This window comes from Rattus norvegicus, chromosome 14 (assembly GCF_021556685.1).
Source record: "Rattus norvegicus strain SHRSP/BbbUtx chromosome 14, alternate assembly SHRSP_T2T, whole genome shotgun sequence".
Taxonomy (NCBI): domain Eukaryota; kingdom Metazoa; phylum Chordata; class Mammalia; order Rodentia; family Muridae; genus Rattus; species Rattus norvegicus.
This window is the reverse complement of record NC_141547.1, coordinates 90,720,884-90,738,821: the sequence shown is the minus strand read 5'-3', so window position 1 is coordinate 90,738,821 and position 17,938 is coordinate 90,720,884. Positions and strand designations below refer to the sequence as shown.

The window sequence follows — 17,938 nt, the reverse complement described above, 5'->3', positions numbered from 1 at the left end:
GCAATGACAGAGTGATGGCTGGCTATCACAGGACAGGGGCAAGGCCCATCAACCTCGTGCTCCTAGAGCCAGTGTAGCCCATGACACCACAGGCCAGCACAGTAGGGAAGCAATGTAATGTTGTTACACATGCTGACTAGATTGCGAGCAAACATAACCCATAGTTGCTGGACAAAAAAAATCCCTGTATCTCAGACCTGGAGGCTTGTGGGGCTACTGGGTAAGAAGCCACCCAGGAGGCAGAAGAGGAGTCTGTGTGTCAGGTTGGGGACATTTTGACATCCGTGCAGCATTTATGTAGAGTGTGTTCTGAAGTTATAGAGTATCCAGGACATCCTCACAGGGAAATTTTGCTGTCTGCAGTTTGTCTGCTGACAACTCTAGACAGATCAGTCCCATCAAAGCCTCTGTTGGTTTCTGGCCTGGAAGTTACTCTCTGGCTGGGGCAGTGTGCCCTGGGCTGGCAGGGTTATAGTGTTAGCAACCTACCCGTGTCCTCTCTGTAAGGACAATGATGTTTATCACTGCTATTCAGTATATCCCACCCAAGCCAGTGACATGTGTGGCCCAGCCATAGATGTAAAGGCAAAGCTAAGGGCTCAGGCAGTGTACTTCAGAGAGACCCCACTTACCTGACGTGCTGGGAAGGGAAACTCTTCTACAACACACAAGGGAGGCAGGGTTTTCTCTCGTGTGCACCCTCACCCATCTCCCCTAGTTCAGTAGGAACAGCTGATCACCACACAGGAGGCCAACCCTCCCAGAGGGCTGTGGACTGGGTGGATTGGAAGGGCAGTGGCTGGGAACGTGGGACACATGATCTGGGGCCCCTACACAGAGATGGCCGGGGCCTGGCATCTCTGCCGTGCCCAGGGAACCTACCGGAGTGCGTCCTTAGGTGGCCGGTGAGGGCGTCCCTCCGGCGGCAGGCATAGTTGCAGAGATGGCATTTGAAGGGCTTCTCGCCCGAGTGCAGCTTGATGTGCCGCAGTAGGTTGCCTTTCTGGGTAAAGGAGGCCCCACACTGGTTGCACTGGAAAGGCCGTTCACCTGGGCGAGAAGGGAAGAGGGTAAGTTCTGTGCAAGAGCTGCGGAGGAGGACGGCCGCAAGAAAGTTGTTTCCCATGGGCTCGGTGACTTCCACCGGCTGCAGGTTTGATAGAACATGAGGCTTTAGACTAAACCTGCCAGCTGCTTAACGCTTCAGCGGCTGGGTCAATTTGATCTGAAAATCTAATTTTTTTCCCCTAAATCAGAATGGCACATCACAATGCAAATTCAAACTCATTTAAATAAAGTGACTGCAACATTTTGTGATGAAGAGTCACTCTTCCTGATCAGCAGTTTTGGAATAAACCAATATCCAATTTTGCGTGTTGTGGCATTTGGTGGGGTTTTTAATGTGGCTTTTTTCAAAGGGTCTTTAAAATATGCCACTGAAGCAGCAAAATAAAAAGGAAACTCATTAAAAATGCATTTCAGGATCACAAGTTCATTTCAGCGTTACATTCTTATATTTAAATGAAAGGCACTTCATTATAACAGTTATAATAACTTCTATTCATTTACATTTTCCCTGTATTTTCCCTTTCAATTTCTTCTCCATTACCTGTCTGTCCCTAAGCAGGCAAATCAGGAGAGAGACAGACAGAGAAAGTGTGAGCGTGAGAGGCAGAGGCTGGAGAAAGACTGAATAAAATGAGAAGTTCGGGGACAGGACAGCGGCAGCCTGTCCTCCAGAGGGAACCCCTGGCTCCCTCCCACACTTGGCAGCACAGCCAGTTGCCTGCGACTTCCTGCCTTTCTCTCTCCTCACAACCCGGAGAGCCTTCAGATCCGTTTTTGTGTCCTCAGTGGACAAGTCCTGTCCCAGGGACAGATCGTGCTGCCCTTGAAGGCGTTACCAAGGAGATTACTCTGTTTGTGACTGAGAGAGCCCAGGGTTCCTGCAATGTGTGCCCAAGAGTTTCGGCTTACACCCTGGATTTGGAGAAAGGGCAGGAGCTCCCTGTGAATAGGGGTGTGTGACTGTCCTCCTGGGTGGACACTAACTGAGCCTTTAACTCTCTGGATGATGTGCCCATCACGTTTCTTATGAAAGCCGCTTTTGAAGTACAGATGCCTCTTTAAAAGACCGTTCTGTGTGAAAACCCATGTCCTGAGACATGTTTCTCTTAAGGATAAACAATGTGTTAAGAATGCCCAATTACCACTTCTCCAGCTGGGCAATGGAGGAGAAGCAGAGGGCTGTTATCATAGTTACTGATAGGGGTTCAGGAGGTGCTAAAACCCACGCAGGTTAAGCTTTAATGTGGTGCCTGAGTTTCCTAATTACCCCTAAGTCTTTTTCACTGGGCAGTGCAAACGCAAAAGTTAGAACTAATTTACGATGACATTTAATGGCCAGTCGGATACTACCCAGTAAGTATTCAGCGTCTCCCAAAATTCCTGTCTGCATTAGCTGACTGTGAAAACACCGTCTAAAGTCAAGGAGGACGGGGATCGATCACTGAAGTAGCCTCACTAACTTAACCATTGCCACGTCTGTGAGACCCGAGTGCACACTCCACTGACACTGTGTTCACAAAGTGTTCAGCTCCGATTGGATGGGTGGAGGAAAGACAAGTGAGCAGTGAGTGCAGGAAGATCCAGCTGGGAACTGGAACATGCCTAAAACTATAGCTCTCAGTCAGAGAGGCTGGGCCCTCAGGCTGCACAGGAACTTCTGGTGATCCACATGGGCCAAGTCACTTGCTTAGCAGCTGGAAGACCCCTCTGTGAGCTGAGGAGGTGCTGCAGGGCTGTGTCTCCCTGATGTGACCCGAGCTAGTGTTCTGGTTATCGGGAGGCAGACAGGACTGATAATTCAAAGCACATTGCTCTTCCTTAGGAAGGGAAGGTAGGCATTCTTTGGGGACTGAGACCTGCCTGCCTGGCGTCTCAATCTTTGCCACAAAGCAAGGTAAGGCAGAGTTACTGCAAATCTACTGATTTCCAATTGATTGTGTGGGCACGAATTCACAGCCCATGGTGGGGAGTCTTGAAGACCACATTTCTAAAATGGACCCTAGGCTATTCTACTCAATGCAGGTGTTACACATAAGGGGTATGCTCGAAGAGCTGGGTCGTAGGACACAGCCCACAGCTGTGTCTGTTGCCAGTGGCCATGACCTGTTTCCTGAAGAACAACAGCTTGTAGTAAGTTAAGGCTCTCTAAGCTTGTATCTGCCTACATTTAACTGGGACGACACGACATTAGATATTGCAAATTCTAAATTGAATTTCTGACCCAGGCACTCTACACTTTTTTTATTCTGTCACAGTGTTTTCGACCATTCACTTGGGAAATAAAGAACATCTGAGGGCCTGTCTGCAGAAGGTAGGTTTTTAAAGAAGCATGGCGCACAAGACTAGATGTGCAGCACCTGCTAGGCAGGAGCCCACAGGAAGCCAGCCCTTTTGTTCTGCCCAGGCCACTTCCTGGTCTTTACTATTCAGAACAGTGATGTTACAGGTGGGGCCCTGCCCGCTGCACTTCCTGCCTCTTTCCTACTACCCCAGGGTGATCCTCATACTCATCCTGAGATGTTGGTGGGCACGATGGGGTTGTGACACTTGAATCAAACACGAAACCAACCGAGCACCCAAGGGGAAGTGACACTCTGGTGCCCACAAGCCACTTAGAAAATGGCAGGAGTGGAATGTCACCCGGGGAGAGGAGCAGAAGCTGGGCTATGCCCTTGAGATCTCTGTTTACTGGGAAAGGGACTATGAAGCCATGAGCCTGGCTGATTGGGTCACGGGCAGCAGGCAGAAGAGAGGCTCTGCTGTACGTCTTAGCTTGTCCACTGGGGCAACGCATCCTACATCAGCTCCTCAGAGGCCACAAAGATGGCTGTTTATTGTCCCTTCCTCAACAGCACGTTCCCAGAGGCTTATTGTGCTCTAGATTCCATGCCCGGTGCTCTTGGGGACTTCTTAGGAATGCTGGCTCTTCAGATTCTCCCAGGGTCTGACTTAGGACCTGTGTTTTCTCAAGATTCCAAGTGGTCCACAACTCCTTTCACGGGGTGGGCGGAGGGCAGTAGTCTCACTACCTGCTGTCAGTGTAGGGACGCAGAGCCCAAAACTTTTCGGACACATTCCACCCAGACCTGGAAGATCAAACCTGTCTGTCCTGTCTACTTATTCAAACCTAGTTGGGGGATTCGTGTATTCACATAGACAAATATGTACTATGGAGTCGGCCATAAGCAACTTCGTGTGTGTGTGTGTGTGTGTGTGTGTGTGTGTGTGTGTGTGTGTGTGTGTGTGTTCAGTGAAGGACTAGGAGGACTGATGCAATGGGTCCTATGCTCCTCTTTCTGTAAGTTATCTGTTCAAAACTGAAGAGCTTAGCATATTGGCGTAGACATGATACTTAGTCACTATTTGTTCTGGAAAGTATGTAGCAAATGTCAGGCACCCTCCCGGATCTGTTGATGGCAAGTTTAATCATTACATGTAATTCTTTTTTCTAAAAATCAAGGCAGGCGGCCGTATTTTGGCAATTTAGTACACCAGATTTTGTTTCGTTTGTCAAATATCTACCTGAGGGGATTTTCACTGTATGGTGAGAGGTTTGCTCCTCATCAGCGCTGGTTTGCTACAGGCCCAAGACCCTTGAGCATGTGTCACAGGAGTCTCTGTGTTGATTTTCACCTCATCATAGAAGACAAGAGCAAGTTTATCCTCACATTTGGTTTTCTCAGGGCTGGGTGTGCCAGGTCTATTTCAACGGGTAACTCAAGGACTAAAGGGCCCCCTTGGAAAAGCCAAAATTTGCCTAATTTTAAAGCTAAACTTTTGTTGAAGAGATTATTAAAATACCATCTTATAAATCATCTCCACATATACTGTCTATGGAATATATAATTTGGGAAACCGTTTCTGTTCATATATAAAACCACAACCTTGATCACGGCATTATTGCCTCATACATGTTGTAGCTCCTGATTACGTTTTGGATAACACATACTCGATGGGTCCCGTGTAAGGAACAGACACGGCTGTCATTTCTTCAAGCCAATCTTCCTCGCCTTCCTGGGATGTCTAATAAACCATGGTATCATTCAGTGGTACTTCTTTTCTCTCGTGGATACTGCAGTAGCAGATGCCAGCCTTCTCACGCCACAAAGAAGCCAGGGTATGGGTAGAGATAGCTCAGGCTCTCTAAGTTTTACATATAAGCTTTCGGTGGCCATGAGAGTTGGGTGAACCCGCCAGGTTATAATACCTACCTTTCAAGAAACTTCTATGAAAGGAAGGACAGTGTTTCTCTTTAGTTCCAATGAAACCTTATACCATGCAAACAATTGTACTGAGCACCAGTAGTGTTTATAGGAAACCTCTTTAGTGTCCTTAATGATGGCGGAGTGACAGTTATGTTGAACTGTCCATACACATGTGGAACAGAGGTAATACGGCCAACTGAAGCTGGACAGGCTTCCCACAGTGCCAGTGGCACCAAACACTTACTTAGTTTTGAACAGACTGTTGCATTTTATTATTGTCTTAAAGCCTTGCGCAAACCTTCTACTGTAACAAGAGTTTGGCAGAAAGTTCCCTACTGCTCTGGGGTGAAAACTTGTGGCAATATGGCCAGCTGACCCAGAGACTCAGAATGTAGGGTGAACCACTTTATGCTGACCTGCACCCTTTCCAGGGTGGGGGGCGTTTTGCTGCTAGGGCCCCTACTCACTAATGCCTCTGAACAGAGAGTCCTGCGTGTCAACAAGATTAAAAACAAGTATATTACGTATAGTTTCTTCACGGGAAATCTGTGAAGTCTGTTTTGGTGTCTCTAGCTTTTGATCGCGTCTTGCAAAGGATGAACGCTTTGTACGTGAGGGTCAGCCACTGTGGCTGAAATTTTTTATTGTATTTATTTTTATTTATTTATTTTTTTATGTTTTAGTAAATTTACTATTGGGGGTCTCAGGAGCTGACACATGTATGCTGTTGGCCGTCTCTTTCGTTCACAGGGTTGGTTAGGTACACGCTGAGAAGACCTTTCAAGTACTGCCCCAGGATAAAAATGTTGTGCCTCAGTACAACTTGGGGGCTATTTATATGCAACCGCCACCCTTCTAGTCAACTGGAAACATGCTCCAAGACCACATTCCTGGCCCCACCCTCCTTCTGCACTTTGAACTTAGGGACTTGTGTGTGTGTGAACTTAGGCAAGTGCTCTACTACTAAGCTGCAACCCCAGCCCTTGACAGGACAGTTTGCTCCTTTAGCCCCCACAGGACCTTAGGAGACACTCAAGGAAAAACTACGTCAGGCCTTACCAGTATGACTTCTTTTGTGAACCATGAGCACATTGGGCCCGATGCAAACGATCCCACAGATATCACACTTTAGTTTTCCGTTAGGAAGTCGAATGCCTCCAACTCCTGACAAAGCCGTGCTGCCTTGGTCCCTGTGGGAGCCATTCATTTTCTCTCCTGAGGCATCAAGCATTCGTAAATCCTCTGCACATTCCCCATTCATTTCACAGGCACGCCCATTCTCTTCATCACTCTGAGTCTCTACTTTAACATTACTGGCTGAAAGAGACAACACAGGAGGCCACTTAGTGTCACTGCAAAAATAAGTCACAAGAGAGCAACACAGCAGCAACAAGGCATCACATTGACAATTGGAGCTTCTGAGCAGTTCTGAGCCTCAGCGGTGCGTGCACCGAGCTTCCAGAGAGCGTGGGTGGCACCGTCCTATGGGATACGCTGAGGGTCTGAACAGGGAGCTTCCGGTAAAGCAGGAATGGGCTGTTTATAGAGATCATACCGTAATGGGGGGCTTGTGGTACTTGGGAAGGTGGCAGGGGACCTGGAACTAAATCCTACACCTGGCAGTAGGTAGTGACTGGATATCTGGTCAACCTCCCTAGGACTGGTGAACATCAACACAAACCATAAGTATTTTCTTACACATATACACAACGAATTTGCAACAGCTCTTTTGCTGTTTGGAGCTCCGATTCCAACTCCCTTGTCCAAGTCCTATTTTCTTAGCAGCTGGCTTTCTTTTTTTTTTTTTTTTTAACCTTATTTCAGCATACCTCAGCCTGTGCCTTAGGGTAAAGATGTCCTCCCACCTCTGCCTGTGCCTTAGGGTAAAGGTGTCCCCCTCACATCTCCTTCATTTGCTAAGGGGTTAGCTGGAATAGTTTATGAATGCAACAGGTAAGAATCTTTCAAACAGAAAGGTTTGTACAAAGATAAACGCTCCTATTGACTCTGCGATCCCAGCGCAACTCATGCAGTTTTATTATCCGCCTATTTATTTTAAAAGAAAATATAACACATTGCATAAACTCGCTCCTGAAACACTAGTAGGACAGTGACGAAGCCCACGTTCAATGGCCAGTAGAAACTGTAGTCATAATTTCTCACAGTGTTCTACAGGCTTATAAGAGTTAGGAGGGTATGTTTTTTTCTAAGTAAAATAGTCAGTGTGGTGACTATGAGACATAACGAAGAAGCAGTTCTTTGCTTTCCCTCTGTGTGTTTGTGGGAGCGTCTGCTCGTCTGTATGCCCACTGTGTGCAGCTTTGTGGGACTAGAGCCACAGGCTTTTGTGAACCACCAAATGTGGGGGCTCAGAACTAAATCTGGGTCCTCTACATGATGGTCAATTACTATTAACCATTGATCCGTACCTCCAGCCCCTATTGGACATAACTTCTGAGGAGCATTTTTTGGCCAAGGATTCTCAAAGTTTGGATCCCAGAGCAGCAGCCAGGACATGACCCAAGAGGATGTCTGAAGTGTGTACTCCTGGGTTTTCCAAACCCTGCTGGTTCCCAAATTCTGGGGTGAATTCAGCTGTGTGTTTGAATAGACTCTTGGGGGGAGGGTGTCCAAGGTTACTTTACAGTGGAGAATATCCAGTTAAAGTAGCCCGCCTGCTTCACAGTCTGAGAGATGATCTTATTTATGAAATTTCTCTTGATTGGGACATTTGAGGTCCAGACACCAAGAGAAAAATGGCTGGCATGGAGGCTTGGCACTTTTATTTAAAGGTGAAGTGATCTTAGGCAGGTCATCTGACTTCTCTATGCCTTCATTCCTCATCTGTAAGTACAGGGACTTTCACAGTCCTGGTCAGCCTGGGGCAGCTAAGAGAACTGAGGAAAGGAGCAGGTGACTGGGGCTGGGACTGGGACCCAGCAAGTGACATCCACACAAGGTTCTGCCTGACCTAAAATGTACTTACCTTGTACTAGACCTCTGTTACTTTAGTGGTACTTGCCGTTTGACCTCACAAGAACTCAAAAGGGGCACGCCATTATCATTTTGTAGCGGTAGAAGTACAGTTCAGTCAGAGAACTTGCTGTGGTCACAGCTAGTAACCGGCAGATCTGGGAGGCAACCGCAGCCCAGAGGTCTCCAGTGCCCACTTTCTGCCAACATTATCCTGTTTGCTCTTTGCAAAAAAGACTCACTGGCAAGTAATGGGATGAGACGTACAAACCGGAAATGGGCTCTGAGGTCCGGGAAGTGAGACTGGACTCTGAGGCTGAATTCAGCACATGTGCAGGAGAACACTGAGAAATTCTGTAAGGGGGAATTCTCAGAAAGCTATCTTTCCCTACGGGGTTCCGATCTGAGACTTTGCAAATTAGCAGTCCTTACTTCCCTCAGAGGCCAGATCCTATCCATGTGGTAAGAGAGGAACGGTCTCCGGTCTCCTGTTCACACAGTGGTGTTTAATGGTACTGGACTCTGGAGATACCACAGAATTCTTATGTCTCTTTGGTGAGTTAGATCCAATCTGTCCAGTATCTGCACTCACATGGCTGTGGTTTGGATAAACGCTTCCCAGAGGCTCATTCAGGGTGAGAACCTGTTCTGAGGTAGGACCTAGTGGGAAGCCCTTAGGTGGCTAGTGGTGTCCCTTCAGAAAAGACTGGGACTCTATTCTCCAACGTTTGATGTGTGATTGGCTCTGACACATGTTCCCCATCACTATAATTGGCTGGTCTCACCAATGCCCTCCCTGCTCTTTGCCTGGAATCCTCAGAGCCAAACTGAATATGCATTTCTCTACTGTAAACTCGTGCTTTGGGTTTTCACTTAGCAACACAAATCTGACTACAAAGTGCTTTTCAAGAAGAGGAAGGCAGGCCGGAGCTCGAGCAGTGCTCTGTCAAGCCACATAAGGCCCTTACCAGATGTAGACACCACACTCAACTTCTTATCCTCCACAATTACAAGCTAAATGAACTCACATTGTTTATATGTTAACTAGCCTGTGGGATTTTTGTTATAGCAACTTGTTCTCTTGGAAGCACAGTAAAACTACCAAACAAAACAAAACAAAACAAACAAAAAAAACCAAAACCAAAACCAAAACCAAAACAAAAAAAAATCTCAACCTCTGGTTATTTTTCGATTCTCTCTCTCTCTCTCTCTCTCTCTCTCTCTCTCTCTCCCCTAAGTGAAACTAGGTAGTCAAAGATTCCATCGAGAAAAATCATAGCTGGTGTGGTAAAAGCCACCTTGTGGAAGAACATGTGTTGGTATGATCCCCTTAGCACACTCCTGACTCTACTGAGGTAAAGGAGGCTGCGGTCCTGCTTCCCTGAGCACACTGCATGCAGGGCAGAGAAGAGGCCAGTCATAAGCATTTTTTTTCTGCATGAATAAACACAGCAGAGTTCATGTGACATCCTCTGGGAGATTTCTTGGCACATGTCACTAATGCCTGAGTGGGTGCTTCCCAGAGAAGGCCAGGACAGCAGGGTGCACAGGTGTAACTTTTAGGCTTCTCAAACCAGGAGCAGCTCTACTCTAGCAGGCTGCTTGCTAAATGAGGGTGAGTGTGGAGTCAGGAGGAAACAGGTTACGAATCACGTGATGGGTGCTGCTTTATAGGGTGTTGGCTTCCTGAAGGCCACCAAGGGCCCACCACTAGTGCGACTAGGGCTTTGGCATTTCTGCCTTACAAGATGGTGCTGCTACCAGCTGTGACAGCATTAATAGAAAGGTAGCTCAGGAGGCATGAGGGTTCACAAGTCGTCCGGGGTCAGTGTGGGTACCAGATGCAGTGGAGGGAAGAAATGGGGAAAAATAGGTGGATGACTGTTAAGGACATACAGCATGAGTTTCAAAGTACTTGATCTGATTTATACTGCGGTTTGAATTATATATAATTGTGTGTGTGTGTGTGTGTGTGTGTGTGTGTGTGTAGGAGGAGGGAAGAAGAGAGGGAGGGAGAGAGGGAGGGAGGGAGGGAGGGAGAGAGAGAGAGAGAGAGAGAGAGAGAGAGAGAGAGAGAGAGAGAGAGAGCACAGTATGGGAAGAATGATCAGGAATCAGAAAGTTAAAGACTGAAAATTAATGCTTCTGAGAAAGAAGATACAATGTCTGCAGATGCCTGCCTGTGGGTGTGACCAAGGACCATAGTGGGAGCTCAGCAGGTGGGCACAGCAGGATATATATATATATATATATATATATATATATATATATATATACAGTTTGAGGCAATGGCTGAGCTGGGAGCTGCTGGTGTGATGCAGACGTTCCCAGCCATGTTTTGAGTTGGGAGGTTTATGATGTCTAACGGAGACTGAGTGACCAGAGAGAGGAGGATTTGGGCGAGAAGCAGGTTACATTGTCAGCGTGATGAATTTAGGATTCCTGTCACGTGGAGGCTGCTATCTATACAAAGGGAAGACCTCATATCTCTGAGGATAAATGCAAAGTGGGTGCTTGCTAAGTAGAAGAAATCTGGCAGGTTTCTATTCAACCTAAAAGTTGTCCATAAAAATAAGGGACTCCATCTAGAACTATTTAGTTGTGGTATTCCTTCCGTGACATGCTAGATATAAGGAATATATTAAACACATTTTGTAAACTCTATCCCTACTGTACTACTTAGAACAAGAAGGAGCTTGACGAAGTGCTTCATTGAACTGATTAAATATACAACACAAATGGAGTCTTGTGAGTGCCCCCTATGCCTACCGGAGGCTCTGGGTTCAACCTGCCCTCCCAGCAACTGACAGATCATGGACGAGGCCGATTTGAGTGTTTACAAAGTGTGGCTTTTGTTAACATGGATATGAAAGCTACCTTACTTCTCAGTTTCTACTTAAAATGGAGAAAAACAAAAACCTCACTATGTATTTTAGAGCTATGCCACCAGCATAGTAACCCTGTTGTCCTAAGAGAATGCCCCCCTACCCCGCCCCGTTCCCTGAGTGTGGCAAGGCCTCTAGCTTCTAGAACGCGGTCAAATTAAAGAATCTGGAGAAGTGTAGGAACTCAGGCCAGCAGGAGGAGAGTCTTGGCTGCTGAGTGTGCTGTGCCCTCATGAATAGTTGAACATTTTTTAATGCAGAAGTGTAATGCACACGGGTAGGCTCTGGCTTACAGATGTGATGTCTACACCGTCAGTTTCCTTCCAGAATGCATCTTAATGTTTACAAGTAGATTTTCAGAACGTACAATGTGATTTTTTTCCATTGGGGGGGGGGAATCTGAAACTGTCATTCTAGCATGGGTTTAGACCAGGCAAAGGAAATGTAAAATATTTTAAATGGGGAATGGGCGGTGTAAAGGTAAAGATGTATCTTTACAATAACTGGAGCTCATAAGTAAAATGGAATAAGATACATAAGGCATATTTTGATTTATTGTCGTCTGAAGATCTGAGACACACATGTGCGTGCAGATGGGTCTATGGTTTATGCTTCCTCTAAGGATTTATGGAGCCAGCAGTGTGGCGCATACCTGTAATATTAGCAACTGGGAGGCAGAGGCAGGGGGTTAGGATCCAGGTCATCCTCCATTAGCTACCAGGGGAACTTGAGGCTAGCCTGAGCTACATGACACCATATCTCAAAAACCAGAACGAATTGTAAGCATTAGTTAGAACAATTAGTTAGAACTTAATAGCACTTAAAAATAGTTAAAATAATAGGGTTTCTACCTAAACAAGCATATTTTTAGAAATAAACTTATTTGATGTTTGGCCTTCAAATACAATGAAGTCAGAGATAAAAATATATCACAAAATGTAAAATTATTAAAAAGGAAGTTTAAGGCATATTTAAATTTTTCTCATGTATCTAGGGACTCAAAATGGGATAAAAATGACAGAGGAGACCAAAAGTTTATTTTAACTTCAAGAAAGGAGCCTGTAAGTCAGTTCTCTGGGACGAACACAAGGTGGCGATATTGGCCCAGAACAGTTTGGTTGCTGTTGGGCGGAGACTTGCGGCTCAACCAACCATTTGTTCCAGAAAGATACTTACAACTGAGGGGAAGAGGGAAAGAAATAGAGATAGTATTACTATGAACTCATCTTTATAAGCAGATAGGCATGAAACACATGAAGAAATTTATCATGTCTCAGAACATCTCCCACTGTCATTTTTCCCATCCAGAAAACCTCACCCATCTCCTTAGACATTAGGTGATGCTGGACTTTGCCCACTCCTCAGGCCTAATGAAAGTATGTCCTAGAATGTGCTGTCTTACCCTTATGTGCACCTGACTTACCAAAGCATTCCAAAGGTGTAACTGGTCGGCTCAAAATGAACCTGATTTCCTGCCCTGGCACATTTCCAGCTTATACATAAAAATGTGTATGTGTACATATATGCCTACATGAAGAAATAAACCTCAAATTCTTACCTTCACATTGAACTGAAGGAAAGGAATAATTAATAAGAGGAACATTTTAATAAACTTCTTGTATTTTGGAAAGAGAAGCCTATCGGGTCTTTGACCAGAAGCATACCTAGATGGATACTGCTAAATCCTGATAACAGGACACCATAAACCTAACGTTATAGTTGCTGACACCTCAATATTAAAGCTAGAGTTGTAAGATGTCAGCAAGCCGGTTTTAGGGTGTAATTCGGTTTGTTTTGTTTTGTTTTTGTTTTTTTTTTATTCTTTTTTTCCAGAGCTGGGGACTGAACCCAGGGCCTTGCGCTTACTAGGCAAGCGCTCTACCACTGAGCTAAATCCCCAACCCCTGTGTAATTCGGTTTGACCTGAAGCACCACACGCTGTTGAACCTCTCCTCAAAGGGACGGCAACACAGTCTGCTTTCTGCTGCTGCTTCATAACATGAAACATTTTATTGACACAAGGTCTGAAGGCTGAAAACCTAGGGGGTTTAACAACCTGTAACACTTTTGTATTAATTCTACTTGCATTTTTTAAAAAAGCCTTCTCTATTCTTGAAAATACAGTTGCCCAAATATAGTTACCATTTCCAACTTTCAATATATACATTAACAGATTACATTACTACATAGTTTTGGGCACGGCGGCTCAGAAGAGGGCCAGACAGCCTGCATGCACACTAACACGGTGCATGCTTACGTGACGAGCCACCACAGAAGAATGTGCTGGAAACCCATGAGTTTTTCTTCTCTGCTCTGAGGTTAGCACTCCAGAGCAAGGGAAAGAGGGCGCACCTTCTTTTTTTCCTGTCACACAAAATTGCACAAGTTATCTGAAAAGATGTTGGTTTGTTTGATGCTGACAGGAAGCATGGACCACAAAGTTGTTGATTGCAGTTTTAATCGGGACCCTGCTGAGCGGCCTCTCAGTGAGACACCCACTGTGGCTACATTAGTTCTTTCTCACCAGATGCCTCACTTTCCTGCCCTGTACTCCTCTCACTATCAGATCCTTACCGGTGAGCTGAGCATGCTTCTATTCACGATTCACTTCCACAGGGGCAGAGGCAGAGGCAGGGGGAGAGGCAGAGGCAGAGGGAGAGGCAGAGGCAGGGGGAGAGGCAGAGGCAGAGGGAGAGGCAGGGGGAGAGGCAGAGGCAGGGGAGAGGCAGAAGCAGAGGGAGAGACAGGGGGAGAGGCAGAGGCAGAGGCAGGGGGAGAGGCAGAGGCAGAGGCAGGGGGAGAGGCAGGGGGAGAGGCAGAGGCAGGGGGAGAGACAGAAGCAGAGGGAGAGGCAGGGGGAGAGGCAGAGGCAGGGGTAGAGGCAGAAGCAGAGGGAGAGACAGGGGGAGAGGCAGAGAGGGAGAGGCAGGGGGAGAGGCAGAGGCAGCGGGAGAGGGAAAGGCATGGGGAGAAACAGAGGCAGAGGCAGAGGCAGAGGCAGAGGCAGAGGCAGAGGGAGAGACATAGGCAGAGGCAGAGGGAGAGACAGAGGCAGAGGCAGGGGGAGAGGCAGAGGCAGAGGGAGAGGCAGAGGCAGGGGGAGAGGCAGAGGCAGAGGCAGGGGGAGAGGCAGAGGCAGAGGGAGAGGCAGGGGGAGAGGCAGAGGCAGGGGAGAGGCAGAAGCAGAGGGAGAGACAGGGGGAGAGGCAGAGGCAGAGGCAGGGGGAGAGGCAGAGGCAGAGGCAGGGGGAGAGGCAGAGGCAGGGGGAGAGACAGAAGTAGAGGGAGAGGCAGGGGGAGAGGCAGAGGCAGGGGGAGAGGCAGAAGCAGAGGGAGAGACAGGGGGAGAGGCAGAGAGGGAGAGGCAGGGGGAGAGGCAGAGGCAGCGGGAGAGGGAGAGGCATGGGGAGAAACAGAGGCAGAGGCAGAGGCAGAGGCAGAGGCAGAGGGAGAGACAGAGGCAGAGGCAGAGGGAGAGACAGAGGCAGAGGCAGGGGGAGAGGGAGAGGCAGGGGGAGGGGCAGAGGCAGAGGGAGAGGGAGAGGCAGGAGGAGAGGCAGAGGCAGAGGGAGAAACAGAGGCAGAGGCAGAGGCAGAGGGAGAGACAGAGGCAGAGGCAGGGGGAGAGGGAGAGGCAGGGGGAGAAACAGAGGCAGAGGCAGAGGCAGAGGGAGAGACAGAGGCAGAGGCAGAGGGAGAGACAGAGGCAGAGGCAGGGGGAGAGGGAGAGGCAGGGGGAGGGGCAGAGGCAGACGGAGAGGGAGAGGCAGGGGGAGAAACAGAGGCAGAGGCAGAGGCAGAGGGAGAGACAGAGGCAGAGGCAGAGGGAGAGACAGAGGCAGAGGCAGGGGGAGAGGGAGAGGCAGGGGGAGGGGCAAAGGCAGAGGGAGAGGGAGAGGCAGGGGGAGAGGCAGAGGCAGAGGGAGAAACAGAGGGAGAGACAGAGGCAGAGGCAGAGGCAGGGGGAGAGGGAGAGGCAGGGGGAGAGGCAGAGGCAGAGGGAGAGGGAGAGGCAGGGGGAGAGGCAGAGGCAGAGGCAGAGGCAGAGGGAGAGACAGAGGCAGAGGCAGAGGGAGAGACAGAGGCAGAGGCAGGGGGAGAGGGAGAGGCAGGGGGAGGGGCAGAGGCAGAGGGAGAGGGAGAGGCAGGGGGAGAAACAGAGGCAGAGGCAGAGGCAGAGGGAGAGACAGAGGCAGAGGCAGAGGCAGGGGGAGAGGGAGAGGCAGGGGGAGAGGCAGAGGCAGAGGGAGAGGCAGAGGCAGAGGGAGAGGGAGAGGCAGGGGGAGAGGCAGAGGCAGAGGCAGGGGGAGAGGGAGAGGCAGGGGGAGAGGCAGAGGCAGAGGCAAGGGGAGAGGCAGAGGCATGGGCAGGGGGAGAGAAGGGGGGAGAGGGAGAGGCAGGGAGAGAGGCAGAGGCAGAGGGAGAGGCAGGGGGAGAGGTAGAGGCAGGAAGATCATTGCAAATGTTTGGGCATCCCAGAGCAGTCTAGGCCAGCCAGGTCTAATAGGGAGACCATGCCTCACAAACAAAACCAGAACCCCCACCCTTTACCTCTGCACTTTATTATATCAGTGACACACCGGATGATGGGTGCTTGATGATAGAATGGCAAACATTTAGTTCATCACTTTTTTTTTTCAGGATATAAAGGAAGGTGTTGATGAGAGAACATGCAAGCTGTGGTGTCTGTGTGATGGCAATGACCATGAAATGAGCATCTGTTTTCTAGAAGCAAGGCATATACTTACGAGAGAAAGATTTGGGAATTATTGCATGAAAATCCCTAAAGCCATCAGCCCCATAGACAACTGCAATAAAGAAGGCGAAAAGAAAGCCAGGTTGTAAAATCATCACAGACACAGTAAGAGTGTAGAAGACAGCACTGCTTTAAAAAGGCGTGGTACTCTGTAAAACCACTAGCTTAGCTGCTAATTTGTTATTGTTGTCTTCATACAGGCTGCAGAGAAGTCAGTCCTCAGAGCAGGGCCTTTGAACGGCGAGCAAGCTCCAGTGGGCTCAACAGCTTAGAACATTCTAGAACCAGTGGACATCATTCAGTAGTACTGGCTGAGTGTGGTCCTAGCCACAGCACAGTATCACACGGGATAACACACATCTCCACAGATCGGTGCGCTTCCTCATAGGTAGACTGCCCCCGCCCCCCTTTTGTTCTTAGAAAGTATCCGGAGACAATGAAAACGTTCCCAATCAGCGTGTTGGATAGGCGACTGCTGCTCCAAAAGGAGCTGCCAGGTTCCATAGGTATCGCTTAGCAGTTGCCGTTATAAGTGCTACCAGGTCCCCAGCCTCTTCCGCTGGCAGTTCCTAGTGCGTCCCAAATCCTAAGACTTGATATACTGTGCTCACGTGTCTGTATGTGTGTATGTACATGCATGCACACCGGGTGCACATGCACATGGTGTCTTTCAGGAAATGTCAACAAGAACCATATACACAAAGTAGCCGGCTAAATCGAACTTCTGACTCAGCAGGAAATAAAGGCTGACGGACTTCAGGAAAAAGACATATTTACCAAACTGCTTAAATCATTGTTTCTCACATTTTTTGGGGGGCGGCACAAAAACCCTTTCCTTTTTCCCTCATGAAACATACGTGGTAGCACATGTGCAGCTGTGTGAGTATGTATGTGGACACATCAGTGTCTGATGTTTCCTTAATTGTTCTCAACAACACCACTACCACCATCAACACCACCATAATCACCATCATCCTGTTTTTCTTTTAAGATTTATTTATTTTATATATGTGAGTACACTGTAGCTGTCTTCAGACACACCAGAAGGAGGCATCGGATCTCATTACAGATGGTTGTGAGCCACCATGTGGTTGTTGGGAATTGAACTCAGGACCTCTGGAAGATCAGTCAGTGCTCTTAACCACTGAGCCATCTCTCCAGCCCCTTTTTGAGACAGGGCTTCTCACTGAATTTGTAGATTGCTAATCCAACTGCACTGGCTAGCCAGAAGCTCAGGGATCCACCCGGTACCCCCTTGGCCACCTTAGAGATTACAGGTACATCGCCGTGCCTGGATTTTACGTTTTTGTTTTGTTTTGTTTTTTTACTATTTAATGCAAAGACCATGATGACGTGCCATGAAATGTTGGGCCCTTTCCAAAAGAATAAATACTTTGTCTACGGTAATTCAAGTCAGTCTGCTAATTTTTATCCTTAACCAAAAAACTATCAGAAGCTTAAAAGCAAAATATAGCTGTAGTTACTAGGTTCTGTCTAGCAGAGCAAAGCGGAATTGATGCAGATACACTGTTCATCCAACAGCCCGAACTTAGGAAAAGCAACCCGTGGTGTTCTAAGTGAGTAGGAAATGCAGCAAACAGCCAACCTCTGATCTATGCTAAAATCCAGTCTCTTATAGCAGCAACTCAGTGGGTCTTTATAAATGTCAGGTGCACACAAACCATTTTCCACAGACAGCCTCCAAGCCTCACTGTGGGCCTTTGAGGTAGATACCACCACTGTTTTGGTAGTAAGGGATCTTGGGCTCAAAGGAAGTTCTACGCTTTGCGTTTAGCAGAGTGTTTAGTATGTAAATGTGACAAGTTACCGTCTTGGTGTTTAGCATAGACATATAAACATCTAAGGTCATAGCTTGTTATATGACACTCATAATTCAAAAGACACAGTTTTGCAAGCAGCCTTCTTTTGCGTGGCTGTAAGGCACTGGGAAATGTGTAAGTTTTGCAGCTGCACACACATTCACACTTAAGTGTGCACCCCCGTGCACATGTATTTACTTGCCTGTACACGGTCACTCACATTGGGTGACA

At 47.8% G+C, this 17,938-nt stretch overlaps 2 protein-coding genes across 52 annotated transcripts in view; both read right to left on the bottom strand.

The window, feature by feature from the left end:
- Ikzf1 (IKAROS family zinc finger 1) overlaps nucleotides 1–17,938 on the bottom strand; it is an 88,887-nt gene that overhangs the window by 18,126 nt on the left and 52,823 nt on the right. For 27 of the 51 annotated variants that reach the window (XM_087583471.1, XM_087583475.1, XM_087583486.1 and 24 more), the window contains 2 exon segments: nucleotides 6,333–6,590; nucleotides 883–1,050 (listed from right to left, as the gene is read on the bottom strand). In XM_087583471.1, coding sequence (XP_087439597.1) covers nucleotides 883–1,050; nucleotides 6,333–6,590 — 426 coding nt within the window. 51 annotated transcript variants of the gene reach the window in all.
- On the bottom strand, nucleotides 8,315–17,757 carry LOC148001454 (uncharacterized). Its single transcript, XM_087584502.1, has 3 exons — nucleotides 17,716–17,757; nucleotides 14,738–15,616; nucleotides 8,315–8,404 (listed from the first exon to the last, which is right to left on the bottom strand). Exons 1-3 carry the CDS (start codon nucleotides 17,755–17,757, stop codon nucleotides 8,315–8,317), a joined length of 1,011 nt encoding a protein of 336 aa, XP_087440628.1.

Bases quoted from the DNA above. Each gene is read 5' to 3' on its own strand.
- LOC148001454 (XM_087584502.1), bottom strand. From the start codon at position 17,757: ATGACCTTAGATGTTTATATGTCTATGCTAAACACCAAGACG. The intron at 15,617-17,715 runs GTAACTTGTCAC...TGGCTGGCCTAG, and splicing joins CTATGCTAAACACCAAGACG to ACTGCTCTGGGATGCCCAAA. The intron at 8,405-14,737 runs GTCTCTCCCTCT...GTTGCCTCCCAG, and splicing joins CTCCCCCTGCCTCTGCCTCT to ATCTGCCGGTTACTAGCTGT.